Source organism: Manduca sexta, unplaced genomic scaffold (assembly GCF_014839805.1).
Source record: "Manduca sexta isolate Smith_Timp_Sample1 unplaced genomic scaffold, JHU_Msex_v1.0 HiC_scaffold_87, whole genome shotgun sequence".
Taxonomy (NCBI): domain Eukaryota; kingdom Metazoa; phylum Arthropoda; class Insecta; order Lepidoptera; family Sphingidae; genus Manduca; species Manduca sexta.
In genome coordinates this window covers 1-22,684 of record NW_023595705.1, presented here as the reverse complement: position 1 = coordinate 22,684, position 22,684 = coordinate 1, and the positions used below count along the sequence as shown (strand labels likewise).

The 22,684-nt window shown below is 42.4% G+C and overlaps 1 protein-coding gene and 1 non-coding gene across 2 annotated transcripts in view; both read left to right on the top strand.

Annotated features, from left to right (window-relative positions):
• Positions 1 to 22,669, top strand: part of LOC119193661 (inositol 1,4,5-trisphosphate receptor-like) — a gene marked incomplete at its 5' end in the record, with an annotated part of 32,849 nt that extends 10,180 nt beyond the window's left edge. Inside the window, 30 exon segments of the mRNA XM_037447294.1 lie at positions 536 to 695; positions 1,158 to 1,302; positions 1,876 to 1,997; positions 2,416 to 2,550; positions 3,070 to 3,207; positions 3,510 to 3,713; positions 4,218 to 4,333; positions 4,819 to 4,954; positions 5,401 to 5,551; positions 6,103 to 6,248; positions 6,999 to 7,119; positions 7,434 to 7,576; positions 8,102 to 8,292; positions 8,584 to 8,695; positions 9,207 to 9,315; positions 12,095 to 12,235; positions 12,641 to 12,732; positions 13,027 to 13,156; positions 13,915 to 14,025; positions 14,343 to 14,485; positions 14,875 to 15,055; positions 15,630 to 15,859; positions 16,226 to 16,324; positions 16,451 to 16,588; positions 19,675 to 19,867; positions 20,035 to 20,157; positions 20,772 to 20,944; positions 21,274 to 21,438; positions 21,896 to 22,073; positions 22,407 to 22,669. Coding sequence (XP_037303191.1) covers positions 536 to 695; positions 1,158 to 1,302; positions 1,876 to 1,997; positions 2,416 to 2,550; positions 3,070 to 3,207; positions 3,510 to 3,713; positions 4,218 to 4,333; positions 4,819 to 4,954; positions 5,401 to 5,551; positions 6,103 to 6,248; positions 6,999 to 7,119; positions 7,434 to 7,576; positions 8,102 to 8,292; positions 8,584 to 8,695; positions 9,207 to 9,315; positions 12,095 to 12,235; positions 12,641 to 12,732; positions 13,027 to 13,156; positions 13,915 to 14,025; positions 14,343 to 14,485; positions 14,875 to 15,055; positions 15,630 to 15,859; positions 16,226 to 16,324; positions 16,451 to 16,588; positions 19,675 to 19,867; positions 20,035 to 20,157; positions 20,772 to 20,944; positions 21,274 to 21,438; positions 21,896 to 22,073; positions 22,407 to 22,669 — 4,489 coding nt within the window.
• On the top strand, positions 20,315 to 20,387 carry Trnam-cau. The gene has a single exon. It is a non-coding gene; the product is annotated as a tRNA-Met (tRNA).
• Positions 22,670 to 22,684: the final 15 nt, after the last annotated feature.

Below are 22,684 nucleotides of genomic sequence, written 5' to 3'. Positions count from 1 at the left end.
CAGAAGGAAGCAGCTTTGTTTTCCTTATATATACAAAGAATCTAATAAGCATGGTATACCCATCACAGGTACACAGTGTGTGAAGTTTATGTAGCACCATTATCAAAATACCCTCTTTTCTGTGAATTTTGACTAACTTCACCACGAATTCCGTCCACTTTTCGTACACTCCTGTACCCCTAGCACAAATTTTCGCGTTATAATAAACGTTCAGTTATAGTTTCGTTGAGTAATTTTTATCGATATTATAACAGCGCCCCTGTGAGCGCATTTGGAACTAAAACACGCCAGCTTAACATTACGTGCGTGTAAATCCACAGTAAATCATATAGTTATCGAATAGTTTGTGTTGAAATTGATGAGATTTAGCAGCACGAATTTCTTATTTGACGCATAGTATTGTCAAACGAATGTAGAGACATATTTTTTACTCGATACGAAGACTTGGACTCGGTTCGTGCTAGGGGTACTGCTCACTAGCGCAAGTTCGTGACGAGCGCTAGCGGGGCGCCGGCTCCAGCTGTGTGTGGTGCAGGGACGGGCTGGACCTGGACTCGTGCGGGGGCCGCATGGTGCTGCGCGTGCTGCTGCAGCTGTGCTCGCAGGGCGCGTCGGCGGCGCTGGTGTCGGGCGCGCTGGCGCTGCTGTTCCGACACTTCAGCCAGCGGCAAGAGGTGCTCGCCGCCTTCAAACAGGTGCGTTTATCATAAATTACGTTTAAATGAATTTAATTATAAAAGTATTTTGCAGCAGAGTAATATAGTAATAGAGTTATTAAAATTAAACTATTTCGGATTTTATTTCCGCTTTGAGTTTGACCCCCCCCCCCCTCCTCGTGACCATGAAGCCTGCAAAGTCTTCATGGTCACGTCGAAACGTCGGGAGAAATTTTAACCTGCGACAATTTTGTGAATCATCATCATCAGCCACATAAAGTCCACTGCTGAACGTAGGTCTCTAAAGATTTCCAGTGGAACCTGTCGGAAGCGGCCTGCACCCAGCGTGTCTGCCTGTGTAATAAAGTCAAATGTGTATCGTACCAGCTTCCCTGGGAGTATGGTCTCATTATATTGATGTTAGACGCCGCTATAGTAATAAGTCCGATGCCCCTGATTATCCCTTCGCCTTAAATATGTACTCAAGGATATCTTCTTCAGGTCCAGCTACTGGTATCAGACGCTGACGTGGAGTCGTACAAGCAGATCAAGGCTGACCTGGATCTACTGCGGCAGAGCGTCGAGAAATCTGAGCTGTGGGTGTTCAACAAGGGCCGCGCGGTCATACTGGACGAACACACTGGTAATAACGGTGATTTTGGTATAACAATATGATTAAATTGAATCTGATGATACAACATTCAAATATAATGATAAATAAATAATGCCAGTCATTATGTCTTAAAAAAAATTAGTACATAGTTTTTACTATTACCTATTTGCAGCTTGCCTTCACTGGATATATTCTGGTTGACTTGCACGCGAATTATAAAAATGACAGTTTTTTTATGATATAAACTGTCCAATAGCATACGAAACATATCTGTAACCGTCCAAATAAAGTAAAGTTTATCAATAGTCTATAACAGACATATCCACATTTTCCTACTATCAACGGCTTTGGGGGTTGAGCTACGTATCAAATAGAGAACCTGGCCCCCCATCGGCAACCAATCGCGAGTCACAAATACATATAATTAGTAGTTCTGTAATTAATAATTGTCGGTGTTAAAATATTACGGATTTTTAATAAAATCATTTGAAAAAATACATATTTGAAACCTTCCTATCAGCTATAAATAAAAAAAAAACTTAAAAAATATATCCTATGTTTAAAAAGGTTGCGGCAATAGCGACCTAACGTTGTAACACATTTTAGGTCCAACAGGTACGGTGGGTCCGGGCGGGGCGGTGCTGGAACGCAACGCGTCGCTCGACAACGTCCTCGACACTTCTAGAACGGCCAAGCACGACCACAACGAGTATAAGAAGATTAAAGAGGTAATAACCTTTAAAATAATATGATGGTTATGCCGTCTTATTACGTATACTAGCATTTGGACTCAATTTGTGATATGAACGTTTATAAGTCTTTCTAATAATATGAGATTTGAGTTTTATAAAATTCGAATATGGTTGATGCAATAGGTAGTGTACGCTATGCCTTATTTAGAGTAATGGCGAATAGTTTACCAAATAACTTGACGACATACAACTCCTGTAAGCCAGTTGCATGCATTTTATGACAGCGAGCGGTGAAGCTCGGCGAGTCTCAGGGAACACTAATTTGTCATTATCCCGCAACGAAATTAATCAAATACAAAGACAGAGAGGAGTTGGGAATATTAATTGTCCATTTCCACATCAAAGCGGAAGACAAAATAATGAACTAGTTGATTAGCAATAAGATTGTTTCCAGATCCTGCAGCGCATGATAAAGTACTGCACGCAGGGCAACAGCGGCGCCGAGCCGGGCCGCGCGCGCCCGCGCCGCCACGAGCAGCGCCTGCTGCGCAACATCGGCGTGCACAACATCGTGCTGGACCTGCTGCAGGTACCACTCGCTTACAACTATTTTAATCTTTTTTATACAATTTGTCTAAAAAGTACGTGAATGCCTTGTTATTGTAGTTGTTACCACGCTGAAGGTCTGTGTTCGAATCTCCCTTAGGGAAAGTGATATTGGATTTTGTTTTTAGTATCAATCTTTAATTTGCGTCCCATGTGCCTTATCACACGACGAAAAATTGGTACACCGGTTGCTCCTCTGCCTACCCCTTCAGAGATTAAGTATTGTGAAATTGTATGAGTAATTTTGTATAGCCAATATAACAAATATGGGCAAAAGATCTCTATAATTAAACCGTCGTCGAAAACGGAGAATATTTGTGTATATTTAGTGTAGGTTTTTCTCGCTAACAGTTCATAAATGTACCTACCCTCTAATACTTATGAATATTATGAACACCTGGCTTTTGTTTTTTTAAAGCCACATTTTATAAATTTATTGGTCTGGCCTGCTAAACTTGTCAATATCAAGTCGTTACTATAATAGAAAATTTCTTGATGGCAGGTGCCTCACGATGAAGACGACGCGGCGATGGACGAGCTGCTAGCCCTGGCTCACGAGTTCCTGCAGAACTTCTGCCACGGCAACCAGCAGAACCAGGCGCTGCTGCACAAACATCTCGACCTATTCCTCAACGCTGGGGTAAGGGATGAAAGTATTTGTACGAGTCGATGGTTAACATGGAAACATGGAACAACAATGGAAACCTGTTGATACACTTTTTGCAACTTCAGTCACTTTGCAACCTCCTGATATAGGTGGTTTTCCTTTCTACTTTGGCACCGCTGTGACTTCACTGCACTTGATATTAGGTTAACTATAGCCCAAGAAAAATGTCGACCAACCAGCCAAATAGTTAATTTTGTTACTATAGCAAGAAAGATATATAGAGCTGATTTTCCTTTCATGCTGACGTTCATGACTCAATTTATCTGTATTTCCAGATTAGAGAAGCGCAAACCGTGTGCGCAATATTCAAAGACAACCCGACGCTGTGCTCCCACGAGGGCAACGAGAAGGTGGTGGGTCATTTCGTGCACTGCATCGAGTCGCGCGGCCGCCGCCCCGCCTACCTGCGCTTCCTGCAGACCATCGTGCATGCCGACACGCAGTACATCCGACGCAGCCAGGACCTTGTCATGCAGGAGGTATGCACTAGAGTAGGATAAGGCGGGATGTAATCATTATTTTTATTGCTTTTAATGACGATGGCCTGATGGTAAGCAATATGACAGCCCATAAGCAGTAGAAACACCATCCAACACCTTAAATTACAAAGTATTGTTGGTATTCCACTGCGCTCGTCATCCTGAGACATGAGATGTTAAGTCTTATTATGTCCAGTAGTAATACTGGCTTCAATGTCCTTCTTACCGTAATACAACAGTGACTACATACTGCTGCTTGGCGGCAGAAATAGACATTGCGGTGGTAGCTACCCAGGTGGACTCTCGCAATATAATGCATTCTCAGCACGATGGCTAATGTCCGCCTGTAATTCCTTGCTCGTTTTTCAGGTACCATTCGGTGCTTGCCTTGGTCCACATAACGCGTGAACTATAGACAAAGATATAATAAAATCCAAATAGCTGGAGCTACAGGCACACCTGATATACAGCATGATCACAATTCCTACTCTTGTTTTTTGGTAGATGGTGAATGCGGGCGAAGACGTGCTGGTGTTCTACAACGACAAAGTATCATTCAACTACTTCATAGAGATGATGAAGCAGTACAAAGCAACCAGCGAGATGCCGGAGCCGTTGACGTGAGTTCTGCAATCATTTTTTTTTTCTTCAATTTGGCCAACAGAAAATATTAAAGGACCAATGAATTAATAATAAAGCAGCTTGCGTTATACAACAAAATTTTATAATAACACTAACTTTTGCTGACAGCTCCTCCCGTGTCATGATTTTTCTGGATAAAAGTCCCGGGTATATAAAAATATATTCCCGGGATAAAAATAACCTATAGCAGCGGTCGGCAACATGCGGCCCGCGAACGTTCTGATTGTGGCCCGTGACTGTTTTGTAATAAGGCTTAAACATCAAAATAAATATATTAAATTAAGAGTAAACGCATTTAAGGCAGGGTTTCTAGGTTTAATGTTATACATATGTCCCCCCTTTAGTTAATGTGGTCCTTGCCTACCAAACTGTTGCCGACCGCTGGCCTATAGGACTCAGAAGTAATATAGCTTTCTAAAGGTCCACAGAATTCCTACGATAAACAAAATCGTGTTAAATCCAGGTACCACATCCAGCTGGTGAAGCTGCTGACCTGCTGCACGATGGGCAAGAACGTGTACACGGAGATCAAGTGCCACTCGCTGCTGCCACTCGACGACATTGTCTCCATGATCACGCACTCGCACTGCATACCGGAGGTACGGCTGATTATGTTCCACAAGCTAGTGCCAGTGGCTCTACCTGTGTGAAAAAGTACTTTTCGGTATAAATATTTTCCAGGAAAAAAATAGCCTATAGCACTCAGATCAAAATTGGTTTGATAGTTCTTGAATTTAACGCGTTTAAACAATCTCTTCAGCTTAGTATAGATTTATATTTAATTATAATTATGTTCCATTCACACCATGTTTATAAATTTTTGTAGCGTCCGTTCTCACTTTGTCTCGTTCTTGATGATTATCGCTTATCCTTTTTTATATTTATGAAGTACCTTAAATTTTTAAAAATACGGCTGTGAATTTTCATAGTATTGTTTATTTTTATAGCAGTGCATACAATTGCTCCAAGAAAATCGGTCTACCGAGCTATTTTAAAAAGGCAATAATATAGCAGGAGTTTTGTGAACTGAAGTTCTTGGTTCCAGGTGAAAGAAGCGTACGTCGGCTTCCTGAACCACTGCTACATCGACACCGAGGTGGAGATGAAGGAGATTTATAGCAGCAACTACATGTGGGACCTGTTCGAGCGCTCCTTCTTGGAGGACATGAACGCCATCCTCCAGAGCGACCTCGCCTGTGAGTAAAACCAACTGCTCGGACAGTTATACAGGCGTGGGAAACTAGCCAACGACACCTGATGGCGAATGGAGTGGGGTTAGAATGTTGACTGACGATGATCTCCAACCGACACAATTGTTTCGGCCTGTACTGATAAGTCACTGGTGGTAGGTCTCTCATATGTGAGAGTCCGCCTGGGTAGGTGCCACCACAATGTCTATTACTACCGCCAAGCAGCAGCGTGTAGTCACTGTTGTGTTCCGGTTTGAAAGACATTGTGGCCAGGGTAACTACTGGACATAAGACTTAACACCGCATGTCTCAGGATGGTGAGCGCGGTGGAATACCAAACAATACTTTGTAATTCAAGGTGTTGGATGGTGTTTCTACTGTTTATGGGCGGTCGTATCGCTTACTTCCAGGCGAACGGTAAGCCCGTCTCGTCATTCAAAGCAATAAAAAAAAATGATCCCGTGACTCTTTAATATGGATCACTGTAGCGCTTACGCCTTATGGTCCTTAGGCGGATATGACTACCGTACCAACAGTGTTAGTTGTTCCGTCCCCAGGGGCGAGTGAAGGCGCGTCGTCGTCTCACAAGTGGTCCCCGAGCAGCTCGCACAAGGCGTGGGTCAACTACGTGACGGACGTACTCATGCACACCATTTGCACGTTCTTCAACTCGCCGTTTAGCGACCAGAGTACTACTGTGCAGGTCAGTATAGAATATACACATTTTTGAAAAGTATATGGTGTGCCAATCATATTATATTCAATTCCTGTGCAGGTCAGTATAGAAAATACATTTAAAAAAAAATTGGTGTGCCAATCGTATTATATTCAATTCTTAAACAAATACTGCCTTGGTGGCGTAGTTGTACTGCAGGTGCGGTACGGCAGCGCTATGAGGTCCTGGGTTCGAATCCCGGGTCGGACACTGTGATATTTGGGATTTCTGATCAGTATTAGTCTGGAGTCTGGAATTTGTGCCCAATATGGCGATAGGCTCACCCCCATCACATCATAGGACGGAACGTACTTGACGAAAAGTGGATGCCGTGGTTGCGCCCCTGTATACTGCTTCAAGGATAAATGCATGATGTTTGTGTCAATAAACAAATATGAAGAACGCGGCTTCTATAATCTTTAGTTTCTGCTAAAGAATAAACTCATGCGCGTGTTTATACAAACTGTTATATTTGGCAGATTAGTGTGATACAAAACTGCACTTTCTATGTAGTACTTACGTTGAAATTAACAGATTTTTTGTCAGCGGCAATAAAAACATGGCGCGTTCTTTCTAGATTCATGTTAAATAATAAAATGTTTAATTATTTTTTGATATTTTATTGCACACGGACTCTGAACCTCGTAAGTATTATTATAAATGTTAAACTAAATATTCATTATATAATTTTATAAGACATATGAGACATTATATTGAAATATAAACTTTATCCCGCAGACTCGACAGTCGATATTCGTGAAGCTGTTACAAACGACATTCGGCATCTACCAGTGTCCCTGGCTCACACCCCCTCAAAAACTGAATGTAGAGAAATGCATACGAACTTTGAGTGAAGTTGGTAAGTTAAATATTTGTTATAAATATAACTTTGTTTTTCCATCAATATTTTGATATTTATAGTCTGCATACATTGGATTATTGTGTCCCTCATTGTTCCACAGTTTCTTTCGACTTTATTTTACTCAACACTAGGTTTATGCCTGTGACTCCACTCGCGTGAAAAAGTTATTCGGGACAAATGGAATCGGATTAAAGATTGAGATCGTTTATCGAAAACGGCTGTATATCAGTATAAAAAAAACAAATACAAAACTCAAGATTTTTCTTTTATTATAAAATCTTCTATTAATTTTTTTTATCGATTTTCAACAGCCAAATCGCGCAGTATAGCAATACCTTTAGAGCTGGAGGCCAAGATACAGACAGTGTTCGAGAAAGCTGCGGCATTGTCCCGACAGACCAGCAAGTGGCTGCTAGCATCCAAGACCTCCAAATTGGAGAAGATGGCTTCTCAGGTATGCTGGTATTTTTTTTATAATTTTTGTAACTTATAATATATTGTGGTCTAATTTTCGAATCAAAAATTTGTGACGGAACAAAATACTACAAACGTGTTAGAACTTCCAATTGTATTTATATAGCAGGTTGATTGTTAGAGGTCTAGTCAGTTCCCGACAGTCGACATTGGGCCGTAAGACCGGTGAAACCAATATAACCATTCCACTCATCCCTCACTCCCAGTCGTGCTAGCAATAACGTGTTTATTCCCCACAAAAAAAAATGCGGCTATTCAGTTTGGTTTTAATTTATTTACCAATGTTTTCATAAACTATTCCAAGTGCTCCATTATCTGTATTGTAATGGACCAATAAAAACGAAAGATTTTTGACATGGTTACATACGACTTCTTTTAATCGGTTTATTCTCGAGATCGGACGAAGATTAATATTCGAATCGTTTATTAAAAGAGGCTGGTTTTTTTTTAGTTTACAATCCACAGGCTTCCTCCCCAATAATCACGCACAATATTTATCCCCCAGTCGAACCTGCAAAACGACAGATCTGTGATGGAAGGCCTGCAGGAGATAGTGGCGCTCCTGGAGGAGCAGCTCCGGCCGCTGCTGCAGGCGGAACAGTCGCTGCTCGTCGACATCCTCTACAAGCCGCATCTCCTCTTCACCAGCTCCGGGGAGATAGGCCAGCCCGACACCAGCGGCATATTTATATCCAGGTCTTGTGTTAACTAATTATTCCTGGAATTTATAAGTGTAGGGGTGTTATAGTTCTAAAAAATTATATCAATTTTTTGGTCTAAATGACTTCAATAGAAAAGTGTGGATAGGGGATTGATTTTTCAATATTATTCGAATTATACAATTGAAACAATAAATCCTTTTTTCGAAGCGTTAAATCTAGTTTCGGATATATTTTTTTCATAATTTCTAGCATGTAGTAATTAGATCTTATTGATCCTGTACTCCATTAAATATAATACAACTATGATTTTTATTTTACTCCGTAGACTTATCCGCCACACGGAGAAACTTCTAGAAGAGAAAGAAGAAAAGCTGTGCGTTAAAGTGTTGCGTACTTTGAGGGAGATGATGGCCGTCGACCCTGAATACGGTGAAAAGGTAAATAATTTTATACGTCGCTGAATTTGTATCAAAATACGTACAAAAATTACAACAATTTTGATTTTGATAAATAAAATGTGTTGTGGCTTGGACTGGTTTAAACTTATTTTGAATTTGTGCTCGTGAGACAAATGAATGGACTCCGAATATGTGAAATAGAGTTTAATAATTTTTAAAATTTAACCTAGTCGTTACAATAGAAAGCAAATCAATTGCTTTACATTGTTTGTGGAGGAGAAAAGGGGAAAGGGTACAATCAAACAATCTCGATACAGAATAAGTACTGTTACGTCATTACTTATTCTTGTGACTAATAAAAAATGTCGCCAATGATTCTCGAGAAATACAATCTTGAACCTAATGTTACGGAAATTTTATATTAGACGTTTGTTTAATTGCTATTTTGTTTCTTATTCGATTAAATCTAACAGATTACCATTAAGAGATACCTCTCCACATATATCTGTTTTAATAATGTTGCTCTTACATCTTTTGTCATTCCAACCAGGGCAATCAACTGCGCAACAAACTCCTATCACAATACTTCATCAACCGTAAATCCGAGCCGAAGATACAGCCGCCTCCGCCGTCGATAGCAGTCACCCACGGGCCTGGCGGTAAGTGCAGTTTGTATGGATAGATAACACGTAGATTATAATAGTCAGGTCATGCTGTTGGTGTAACGGATTTAGACTGAATACGGATAGACGGATATGCAGTCAGGAATATATTTAACCTAGTATGTGAATATAACTTGTTAAATTATGTATATTTTTTTTCTGAGAAGACCTAGTCTAAATAATTGAAATTAGCTATAAGTACAGCAGTATCAAATTCGACTTGGATACTACTATTATCTAACAGAAAAGGAATGTGAAGAATTTACGTTGCTGTTGCATTGTGGTGAAATGCGAGCGGTCCATAAACACCCGTTACACCACCAGTACGTAATCATGAGCGTGCGCACATTTAGCGTGACGTGCGGGAGCTAGATACATTTCAGACGAGTTGACGATCATGTTTAGTCACATATTGTAGAAAGGTATTTTATCTTGCTTTAATTTATACACAAAGTTAAGCCTATTTAAAGTTTATATTACAATGACATGCATCGACACTAATGAGATTAAGTTTTTACTCAAAAGAAGATATCTAAACAATTTAACATAAAATTTACTTTACGCATATGTGTGGTTAAAATAATTTAAATTCAATAATAAAATAATAAAAGCAAAATAAAATAGTTACAGTAAACAGCACGAGTCATGAGCACAGAATAGTGGTGGGGGTGAGCTATGTACAAATTTAACCAAAGTGTAGCCGTGTGGCACACGTAAGCCAATCGACATTGAGCATTGACTGAAGAACCAATCGCGTGAAGCGTTGGTCCTTAAACCGACCAATCACGAGTGTGCTCAATACTCGTGCCTCTGATAATGTCTAATCCGTGTTAAACATATAAGTAATAACAACATTAAAGCCCGTATTCACAAACGTTCCTTAGCTTGTTTCTTATTACATTTAACATAATAATAAATATATAAATGACAGCGACTATTGTGTAGGCATAAGGGAAATGTGATATCATATTGCTAATTTTAAGATACATTACTTATGGTAGCTCTCATATATGAGAGTCCGCCTGGGTAGGTACCACCGCAATGTCTATTTCTGCCAAATAGCAGTGTGTAGTCACTGTTATGTTCCAGTTTGAAGGACATTGTAACCAGTGTAACTACTGGACATAATAAGACTTAACATCTCATGTCTCAGGATGGCGAGCGCAGTGGAATACTAAACTATACTTTGTAATTCAAGGTGTTGGTGTTTCTACTGTTCACGGGCGATCGTATCGCTTACCATCAGGCGAACGCCAAACTCGTCTCACCATTCAAAGCAATAAAAAAAACATTACTTGACTGTCAGAGAAACACAGCTAATCAGTCAAAAAAACTATGAAATTGCCGACACGATGCGTTAGTTCATACTGTGCTTCCTCGTAGTATTGTTTGTGAATACGAGTGTCAATACAGTATCACCGTAACATATAGTTTAGCGTAGCAATACCGATGTTTTGTATTTTCCACAACATCGCATGCGACGCAGACTCACATCCGCATCAGCTGAAGACAGGTGCGTGTACACACGTTTGTGTTGTCGCGTTTTGTGGTTTCTTTTTGTGGAGTATATAGGGTGTTTCAATAACTGTGATTTTTAATAAATGAAGACAGTTATGTAAGCGAGATGAAATATTGGGAGTTCTAGTTGCTTAAAAATGAATTTAACTTCTCGATATTACTGAAAATAAAAATAAAGTTAATTATGTCAGTTTAACCCATAAATGTGCCAGAGACTTAATTTATGCTATTAAAATATTTTACTATGTTATAAATTATAATACCCCAACATTTAAAAATATCTTACTATTTTCACTTTTGCTTCCAAAATAAGCATTATAACAGTATTATTGAAGCACCCTGTATAATATTCACTTTGCAGCACAGGCCTCCATGCGTTTTTTTTTTCACTCTAGATCACGCCTGCCTAAAGTTTTTGATTATAGACCAGTATAATCTAGCCGTATAATTTAGTAATTACTTTTGTCATTTTTTTAATATCACCCACAATAATTACTATATTTTTCATCATTAATGAAATGTGTTTATTAGATTTTATATACCCATTTATAATAATATTTACATAGAATGCTAGCCAATTTCCGACGCTTTTTTATCAATACTTCACTCACTACCTCGCTCGCCATTCGGATCATAATATTATTAATCAGTATTTTTCATAATTATTTCTATTTTCTATATATCTTATCCCATTTTTATGTGCGGAGTTGCCACAGTACAGTTTTCCATAATTAATTTGCCCCGTTGATATTTCGTACGAACCCCCTTTTGCAATTTTCAGATTCTCAATGCTAACTCGATCTATTCCACAAAGATAAATATGATATATATAACTATGTTGCATCTAAAACATGCTCAAATAAGTGTTAAAATGAAGGATTGTTTGTATAAATGTTACTTATCTCCGGTATATTCCATTTGATACAGCAAAGAATCGCAGCAGAGCATTAGAAAATATGCTAGTGTCAGAAATATTTAAGTACCCTTTCCTTGCACTTATTACTTCCAGATTGTCAGACTTTTGAAATGTTTTATAATTGTTCTTATTCTCCTCTCGCTTAACTTCTACCCTTATTATTTCCTGTCCCACTGCTGGGCACGAGCCTTCTCTACTATTGCGAGGATTTATGTTTTAGTCCACCACACTGGCCTAGTGCCGGTTGGCAGATATCCCTTTGAAAATCTTGAATTCCTCAATTACATAAAGGCATATAAAATTTCTTCTGTTTTTCTACATCTATGTCCATATCCCGTGCAGCAAAAGTGCTGATGCGCACCGGTCAGACCCTGGCCCAAGTACAGGCACACCTGGACAAGGAAGGCGCTTCCGACCTGGTCGTGGAGTTGGTCATCAAGAGCACCAACCGACCCGCCATATTCCTCGAGGCAATACAACTTGGTAAGTGATGATAGAACAGGTTTTATAACTTGGAAAAATAAGAAATATGGTGTGTTACAAGTATGGATATACAATATATTCATAAAAAAATTATCTATATATAAAAAAAATCTATGTATGTCGCTGCGGACTCCTTAACGACTGGAGCGATTTTATTGAGTCTTAGATTAGCCCAGCGAGTGATCCTATGAAGTTTGGTGGCAAATTAACCACTAGAAGTCATCTTATAGAAATTTGGTGGCGAACGGAGAGACCAGAATTCATTTGATTTAGATAGATAGTGCTTATTACTACGAAGCTTTGGGGTAAATAATAAAAATCAAGTAAAAAATTTAGATATATATTAGTAGAATATATTTAATATTATATATTATGATCTATTGAGTTTGCAATTATGTTCGTCAGGTATCGCTCTTCTGGAAGGCGGAAATCCAATAATTCAGCACAGCATTTTCACGAAATTGCAAAATGGCGAAATATCTCAAGCCTTCCTCAAAGTAAGTAAGTTTTATGTTTAGTGTTATATAGTATTTGTATAGTTATATGTATGTAAGAAGTCAATTATTGTTTAGTATAGATGCTATTAATTTTGTATTTCAGTAGTGGGCATAAAATGCCTTACTGCACCTCATGTTAAACGAAGTGGCCTTCACACAGAGTGTCGATTAAAAAAGACGTTTATCCCTCGCCAGTCGACATAATTATGCCGGCCTGTTGAAACCATGGTTTGAACACTATTGTAATCCGTCTACCAATAAAATCTTCAGTATGTGTGCACAAATTTCATCCAGGTGTTCTACGACAAGATGCGCGAGGCCCAGCAGGAGATCCGCTCGCTGGCGGCCAGCAGCACCACCGCCGCCGGTACCGAGAAACAGCGCTCCAGCCACTCCGAGAAACAGAAACAGCCTTCTGTCGACGGTGAGTGTATTCTAAACACTCTTAAATACAATATTTTATTTTAGGCGAAGTGATTACACCTAAATGTGTCGAATTAAATATATTTTTTGGTTATACGTGGTTTTGACATCATAAATTCAGAAATTGAAAAAAAATAAGAATTTAACGCAGAAACTACACTACAGATTTCGATAGAATTTGGTAAGCATATAGATCATATTCGAGAATATATTTATAGGTTACGAAAATATATTTATTCTCGAAAACTATTACGCAAATGGAGCCGTTACATATACTTATTAATGGTATAAAAAAATGCTAACGCTTTTGACTGTATTAAACCGCGAGAAACAATTCCAAAAGACCTCACCAGAGAGAACGCGATACTGAGTGTGACATTCACGTCGCCTATTAATCGCGTGCGTATCAAACCGCGCCAAAGCACGCAATCGAAACGCGACGTGAACAGCTACCCCTCCACGTTCTCTAACTGGCGAGGTCTTTAATGTTTTTAAGATTGAAAAGATTAATTTAATTATTATTTGGTTTTATAAAATATTTTGAAATTTTAACCTGCCTTTCATGCACCTACCATGTTTACCTCTGCACCACTCTAAGGTTGACTGGCAGAGTATGCCTTTAACATTAAGTCCGCCGGTATACATTTGTATGTATATGAAGTGCTAAATAAATAAAAGATGGACATAGTTTGTATTATAAATTCCATTTATAACATAATGTTACATGCCTTCAACTCTGTATATTAGAGTGTGTTGCAGGCAAGTCGGCGCCAGGGCCGCTGGTGGTGGGCGAGGAGATGGATGACGAGGTCTCCAACGCTTGCGGCTCAGCGGTGCACGCGTATTCAGACATACACACCATGTCGCATGGTACGTTATACTTAATAATAATGATTGAGTATGATTTTTAATATTGCGCCTGTCGTAATTGTGTGAGCAATTATAATAAATTGAATAAGTGTAGTTATGAAAATAATATCGATATTTTTTAGATAATTTCGGTTAAATTTAATGTTGGAAGTATACTAAAAATCTAAGATGTAATCAATAAAATTATTTATTTGAAAAGGTTTTATTGCACAAAAAATATATTAAAGTACGTACCACATCGATATAATAAATATCGATTATAAATAATTATTTCATCGACAAATTTCCCCCAACTAACATATTGACATATTTCAAAGGCACAACAGTTTTAGAAGAGATAATGGCTGAGAAAAAGCGTGAAGCGGGCAGTACTGACGTACTGCCGGCGAAGGTGGCCGTCATGCGACCCATACTCAGGTTCCTGCAGCTCATGTGCGAGAACCACAACCCGGACTTACAGGTATGTGGAAAAAGATAAATAAGCATAATATAGATTCATAGAAGTATCATTAGGTTCCTATGTTCAGCAGTGGCTCTACTGTGGTTGATGAGTGATATCGACAGAACTTAATTAATAGGTCGTCTCAGTTCTTACGTGCTAAATACTTTTAATAAATTTATTAGGATCGAATAGACGTAAGATGTTTCACATGATTGAGATTCAACTACTAAATTGGATGTTGAATATTTTCTATTATGATATTAATTCTGTCCAGATAAGTTCCTGAAATTTAGTTAAATTTAGGCTACAATGATGTCTGAAATCTATGATACTGTCGACAATATATAAAACTATTTCATATCTGCCTACCCCACCCGTACTACCGTCAAGATATATTTTGTTTACAGAATCTACTACGAAACCAAAACAACAAATCGAACTACAACCTAGTGTCGGAAACGCTGATGTTTCTGGACTGCATATGCGGTTCGACCACCGGTGGGCTCGGCCTTCTGGGCCTGTACATCAACGAGGGCAACGTGGCCCTCATCAACCAGACCCTGGAGACCCTCACTGAATACTGTCAAGGTCGGTATGGATAGGGTCACAAGTCGAGAGCACTGTGGTCATTTTGACGTCCAACGCGTCATTTTGCAGCGAGATAGGTTTCTTAGTCGATGTTCGTTGTCTATTGTCTTAAATATAATGCTATTGATCTCGCCCCCACCACTGTTTATCTGTGCTTATTTGTTCCGTTTACTGTAATTACCCAGGCAAGGTTAATAACTGACCAATTTGGGCATCAATTTAAATAACATAATATGGAGACTTTGCAGGATGAAATATGTAATTCTGTTACGTATTTTAAAACATATGCAAATCTATCTATACTTATTACAATAAAGTTCCCTTTTTCTGTCTCTGTATATTATCGATTTTCTCAAAATCTATTGAACGGCTTTTTATGAAATTGGGTATGAGGATAGTTTAAGACCCTGGGAAGGCTATTTTCTATCCCGCGAAAATATATAGCGGGAGTTTTATCCTGGAAAACTACTTCACGCGGGCGTACCTGCGAGCAAAAGCTAGTATACCATAATAACTCGATTTAACCACCGTATTTACATCGATATTACCACGTAGTAAAGTCTATTTTCCACAGGCCCGTGCCACGAGAACCAGAACTGCATAGCAACGCACGAAAGCAACGGGCTCGACATAATAACGGCGTTGATATTGAACGACATAAACCCGCTCGGCAAGACGCGCATGGACCTCGTCCTGGAGCTGAAGAACAACGCGTCCAAACTGCTGCTCGCGATCATGGAGTCCAGGAACGACTCCGAGAATAACGCCGAGAGGATATTGTATAATATGAATCCGAAACAGCTGGTGAGTTGTACAATATTATGTATGCATATGTGACCGTCATGAAGTTGTCTACGCATGGGCTCTCATGGAGTATAATCGGTATTTTAATTTAAGTCCCAGATTTGAAAGTAATTCTTTGCTTAAATAAGCTAATATGAACTTCCATATGATTTGTCTGATTGAACAAATCAGTTTTGCAAATTAAACTTACCCTGTAAGAATTAGGAAAATGTGACGTCTGCTAACTCTACTAGGCCTATGGGGTAGACGCTTTAACCTTCCAGTAGAGGCTTCCGTGATTACAGGGATTCAATACTTAATAGTCCACTTTGTAGGTTGGATTATTTCTACATAACACAGTGAAATATTTTATTTTTTATGGTGCAGGTTGATGTTGCGTGTTCAGCCTTCCATCAGGAGCAGGGCGCCGACGCCGACTCGGAGTGCGACGACGACTCGCCCGTGCAAGGCGTCTCGCCCAAGGAAGTGAGTGACATGTCACAACACTATCATTTAATGTATAGAAACTGCATCGTAAAGTTATTTGTAGGGCTTAAATAATGTGTTTTTTTTTCTTTACTTGTTTATTTGAGTATGTCGTGTGTTGGGCAGGTGGGCCACAACATCTACATCCTGTGCCACCAGCTAGCCGCACACAACAAGGAGCTGGCGGCGCTGGTGCGAGCCGCGCCCGCCGGCCCGCACGCGCACGCGCTGCAGTACTACCGGACTCACACGGCGCAGATAGAGGTACACTACCACTGCACTACACTACACTACACCACACTACTCGTACACAACAAGGAGCTGGCGGCGCTGGTGCGAGCCGCGCCCGCCGGCTCCACACGCGCACGCGCTGCAGTACTACCGGACTCACACGGCGCAGATAGAGGTACACTACCACTGCACTACACTACACTACACCACACTACTCGTACACAACAAGGAGCTGGCGGCGCTGGTGCGAGCCGCGCCCGCCGGCCCGCACGCGCACGCGCTGCAGTACTACCGGACTCACACGGCGCAGATAGAGGTACACTACCACTGCACTACACTACACTACACTTCACTACACTACTCGTACACAACAAGGAGCTGGCGGCGCTGGTGCGAGCCGCGCCCGTTTCAGCCCGCACGCGCACGCGCTGCAGTACTACCGGACTCACACGGCGCAGATAGAGGTACACTACCACTGCACTACACTACACTACACTACACTTCACTACACTACTCGTACACAACAAGGAGCTGGCGGCGCTGGTGCGAGCCGCGCCCGCTCGGCCCGCACGCGCACGCGCTGCAGTACTACCGGACTCACACGGCGCAGATAGAGGTACACTACCACTGCACTACACTACACTACACTACACTTCACTACACTACTCGTACACAACAAAGAGCTGGCGGCGCTGGTGCGAGCCGCGCCCGCTCGGCCCGCACGCGCACGCGCTGCAGTACTACCGGACTCACACGGCGCAGATAGAGGTACACTACCACTGCACTACACTACACTACACTTCACTACACTACTCGTACACAACAAGGAGCTGGCGGCGCTGGTGCGAGCCGCGCCCGCCGGCCCGCACGCGCACGCGCTGCAGTACTACCGGACTCACACGGCGCAGATAGAGGTACACTACCACTGCACTACACTACACTTCACTACACTACTCGTACACAACAAGGAGCTGGCGGCGCTGGTGCGAGCCGCGCCCGCCGGCCCGCACGCGCACGCGCTGCAGTACTACCGGACTCACACGGCGCAGATAGAGGTACACTACCACTGCACTACACTACACTACACCACACTACTCGTACACAACAAGGAGCTGGCGGCGCTGGTGCGAGCCGCGCCCGCTCGGCCCGCACGCGCACGCGCTGCAGTACTACCGGACTCACACGGCGCAGATAGAGGTACACTACCACTGCACTACACTACACTACACTTCACTACACTACTCGTACACAACAAGGAGCTGGCGGCGCTGGTGCGAGCCGCGCCTGCCGGCCCGCACACGCGCACGCGCTGCAGTACTACCGGACTCACACGGCGCAGATAGAGGTACACTACCACTGCACTACACTACACTACACTACACTTCACTACACGACTAGTACACAACAAGGGGCTGTCGGCGCTGGTGCGAGCCGCGCCCGCGTCGGCCCGCACGCGCACGCGCTGCAGTACTACCGGACTCACACGGCGCAGATAGAGGTACACTACCACTGCACTACACTACACTACACTACACTTCACTACACTACTCGTACACAACAAAGAGCTGGCGGCGCTGGTGCGAGCCGCGCCCGCTCGGCCCGCACGCGCACGCGCTGCAGTACTACCGGACTCACACGGCGCAGATAGAGGTACACTACCACTGCACTACACTACACTACACTACACTTCACTACACTACTCGTACACAACAAGGAGCTGGCGGCGCTGGTGCGAGCCGCGCCCGCCGGCCCGCACGCGCACGCGCTGCAGTACTACCGGACTCACACGGCGCAGATAGAGGTACACTACCACTGCACTACACTACACTTCACTACACTACTCGTACACAACAAGGAGCTGGCGGCGCTGGTGCGAGCCGCGCCCGCTCGGCTCCGCACGCGCACGCGCTGCAGTACTACCGGACTCACACGGCGCAGATAGAGGTACACTACCACTGCACTACACTACACTACACTACACTTCACTACACTACTCGTACACAACAAGGAGCTGGCGGCGCTGGTGCGAGCCGCGCCCGCCGGCCCGCACGCGCACGCGCTGCAGTACTACCGGACTCACACGGCGCAGATAGAGGTACACTACCACTGCACTACACTACACTACACTACACTTCACTACACTACTCGTACACAACAAGGAGCTGGCGGCGCTGGTGCGAGCCGCGCCCGCCGGCCCGCACGCGCACGCGCTGCAGTACTACCGGACTCACACGGCGCAGATAGAGGTACACTACCACTGCACTACACTACACTACACTACACTTCACTACACTACTCGTACACAACAAAGAGCTGGCGGCGCTGGTGCGAGCCGCGCCCGCTCGGCCCGCACGCGCACGCGCTGCAGTACTACCGGACTCACACGGCGCAGATAGAGGTACACTACCACTGCACTACACTATCCTACACTACACTTCACTACACTACTCGTACACAACAAGGAGCTGGCGGCGCTGGTGCGAGCCGCGCCCGCCGGCCCGCACGCGCACGCGCTGCAGTACTACCGGACTCACACGGCGCAGATAGAGGTACACTACCACTGCACTACACTACACTACACTTCACTACACTACTCGTACACAACAAGGAGCTGGCGGCGCTGGTGCGAGCCGCGCCCGCCGGCCCGCACGCGCACGCGCTGCAGTACTACCGGACTCACACGGCGCAGATAGAGGTACACTACCACTGCACTACACTATCCTACACTACACTTCACTACACTACTCGTACACAACAAGGAGCTGGCGGCGCTGGTGCGAGCCGCGCCCGCCGGCCCGCACGCGCACGCGCTGCAGTACTACCGGACTCACACGGCGCAGATAGAGGTACACTACCACTGCACTACACTACACTACCACTACACTACACTACTCGTACACAACAAGGAGCTGGCGGCGCTGGTGCGAGCCGCGCCCGCCGGTTATATTTCCCAAATCGATACTTATTTAATATCGTGTTAGAATATGTCGATAAAATATCGAATAATAAAACATCGAGTATCCATTCCCTAAACGATCCCCTCCATTTTAAAATCGATTACACAAAGTGCGATATCGATACCATAATCATTTCGTAACGATGTCAAATTCATTTCGCAGATAGTTCGAACGGATCGCAGCATGGAGCAGATAGTGTTCCCGATCCCTGAGATCTGCGAATATCTGCCGTCCGATAGTAAGCACAGAGTGCTGCAGAGCGCCGAGAGGGACGACCAGGGCAGCAAGGTCGCCGACTTCTTCTCGCGGCTGGACAACCTCTTCCACGAAATGAAGTGGCAGAAGAAGTTACGCGGTAAGCAACCGCTAAAATTTAAAAAGGTGTAGAATTGTAAAATGTAAGTAGATATTGTAACTTTGACTTTGCGGTCAAAGTTGTTTAGTTACCCAGATTAAAGGTGAAACAAAATGTATGAAAAATGGACCTTAAGCTATAACCTTAATGTAATGTATTGCTCTCAGGTCAACCACTTCTCTTCTGGGTGTCGTCCTACATGTCTCTGTGGAGCAATATATTGTTCAACTTCGCCGTACTCATCAACGTTATTGTGGCATTCTTTTACCCCTTCCAAGACGAAAATCCAAGTAAGTAATTATAGCCAAATAAAAATATGTAAAAAAAGAGGAAAAAAATATATAATGAATATAGATGAGTCATTTCGCCGAAGTATTGATAATGTATTTTTTTTTTATCGAGCTACATTGTCTAATCTATTTAGTTATTTCGAATTGGCAAATACCGGCCTCGGTAGCGCAGTAGGCAGCGCGTAAGTCTCATAATCTTAAGGTCGTGAGTTCGATCCTCACCCGGGGCATTTATTTTTAATTTTATTTTTTATTTATACCTTCTAACTATTTTAATTATTGGGGCACCGGTGTGTGGGAAGTTTGTTGATTGTGAAAAAAAAAATAACATTTGTTTTCTTAATTAGTAAAACATTTATTCGGTACATAATATTATGAGAAATCGATTTTTTCAATAGTGATGTAACGCTTTAATAAACCCCGTTATACTTGGTTTCATATTTCATTAAACAATTTGAATTTTTACAATATAAGATGTTAGGCAGAGAGGGGGGAGAGAGTTATACTACCACTATTTGATACGTAGTTACACCCCCTCCTTGCCCCTTCATCTCCTTGAACACACTGGTCGACATGAGTGTGACGTGTGACGTGTTGTGTGTGGTGCGGTGCAGAGCTGGGGCAGCACCTGTCGCTGGTGGTGTGGTGCGTGTCGGGGGTGGCGGGCGCGCTGGTGACGTGCCTGCCGCGCTCCTCGGGCGTGCGCGCGCTGCTGGCCAGCGGCATCGTGCGCCTCATGTACTCCGCCGGCCCGGAGCCCACGCTCTGGACCCTCGCCATGCTCACCGTCAGTACCACACATTTACTAACTTTTGTCCTGGAACAAAATCTAACAAGCGGGATTATCTCTCGTCAATCGACACTATTTCGATGCCATTCTACTCAACATCAAGTATTGTAGAGTCACACAACATAACAAATAAAATGACCTATTTTCCAGCATACAGAAGTCTACAATTTTGTCTAGGACATAATCTATCCCTGTATCAAATTTCGTTATCTGTCGAGCAGCCTCTATGTTTACGTCTAACAAAAAAAATTATATACTTAGTACAATACTAACTACTTTCTACATTGTTCTGAATCGTGCGCATCTATACTGTCCGTTATCCACAGATAGTGGTGAAGGGCATCCACTTGGTGAGCATAATGGGCAACCAGGGCACGCTGTCGAAGTCGACGCGGAACGTGATCACCGACCCGGAGCTGCTCTACCACAGCGTCTACTTGGTCTTCTGCTTCCTTGGTATATGCTGCCATCCTTTCTTCTTTTCGGTTCTGGTGAGTGACAAATATAACAGGCATTTTATCAATTTATTTATGTGTGTGTTTAAGGAATTGTAATTAGATTATTTATCATCTTTTCTAATAACTTCTTAAAGAATTCTTCTTTTAAGATTTCAATTTATCCTTCAGCATACGACAATTCATTCTATGGAAATAATAAGCAACTGAAATTCATCCAAAATATGTTTTAATTTCATAATATTTAGATTGTATTTATTTATAAATTTATTAAATAATGCATATTTTAACTAACCTACTTCATTTATGAGTCCTCTAAACATTGGTATAATAATTAAATAATTATTATAAAGAATATTAGTTATCTATTGATATCATCAATATAAATATTTTGTTTAATAATTATAAATTATAGATCCACATCTAATTCATTATGATATACAGCCTAATATATAATTTTAATTTACTAAACACCCTGTATGTGCGCCACCAGCTCCTCGACATTGTGTACCGCGAAGAGACACTATTGAACGTGATGCGATCAGTGACACGCAACGGGCGGTCCATCCTGCTGACGGCCGTACTGGCGCTGGTGCTGGTCTACATGTTCTCCATAGTAGGCTACATGTTCTTCAGGGACCACTTCCTCGTCAGCGTCGATAGACTCGACGGTGAGTGACACTAATATATGGTTTGATGTAAAATAATACAGTCCTAAACCAGTAAGGAAATAGGGTATAATATTGAATTGACGATGAAACTTTGTTAGTGAGAAAATCAAGATGAAATATGAGAGTTTATATTCTAAGATGGATTCTTTCTTGGTCTAGTAGTTGCACGCACGCTGCCTCTACCATAGTACTGAAAGCTGTTGATTCCTTTGCCTGATATAACCTCATGATTTTTATTTTGTACATCAGCTGCGTTAAACTTAACCGCTAGAGATGTGTGCACGATCATTGAACTAATTATAATGGCATGTTCTTATTTTACAATATTTCTAGATGACGACGACCCTCGTTTCGAAGCGGGCTCGTGCGGCTCGGACCCTAGCGCGAAGTACCTGCAGGGCGGCACGTGCGGCCGCCCGGCACGCTTCGTGTCGGTGGGCGGCGAGCTGCGCGAGCGCAGCTGCGACTCGCTCATCATGTGCATCGTCACCACGCTCAACCAGGGGCTGCGCAACGGCGGCGGCATTGGCGATATACTACGTGCTCCTGCTAGTTTTGTAAGTTTTTTTCTGCTTGATATCCCATCGGTCGCTTAGTCATGTTTGAAGTTG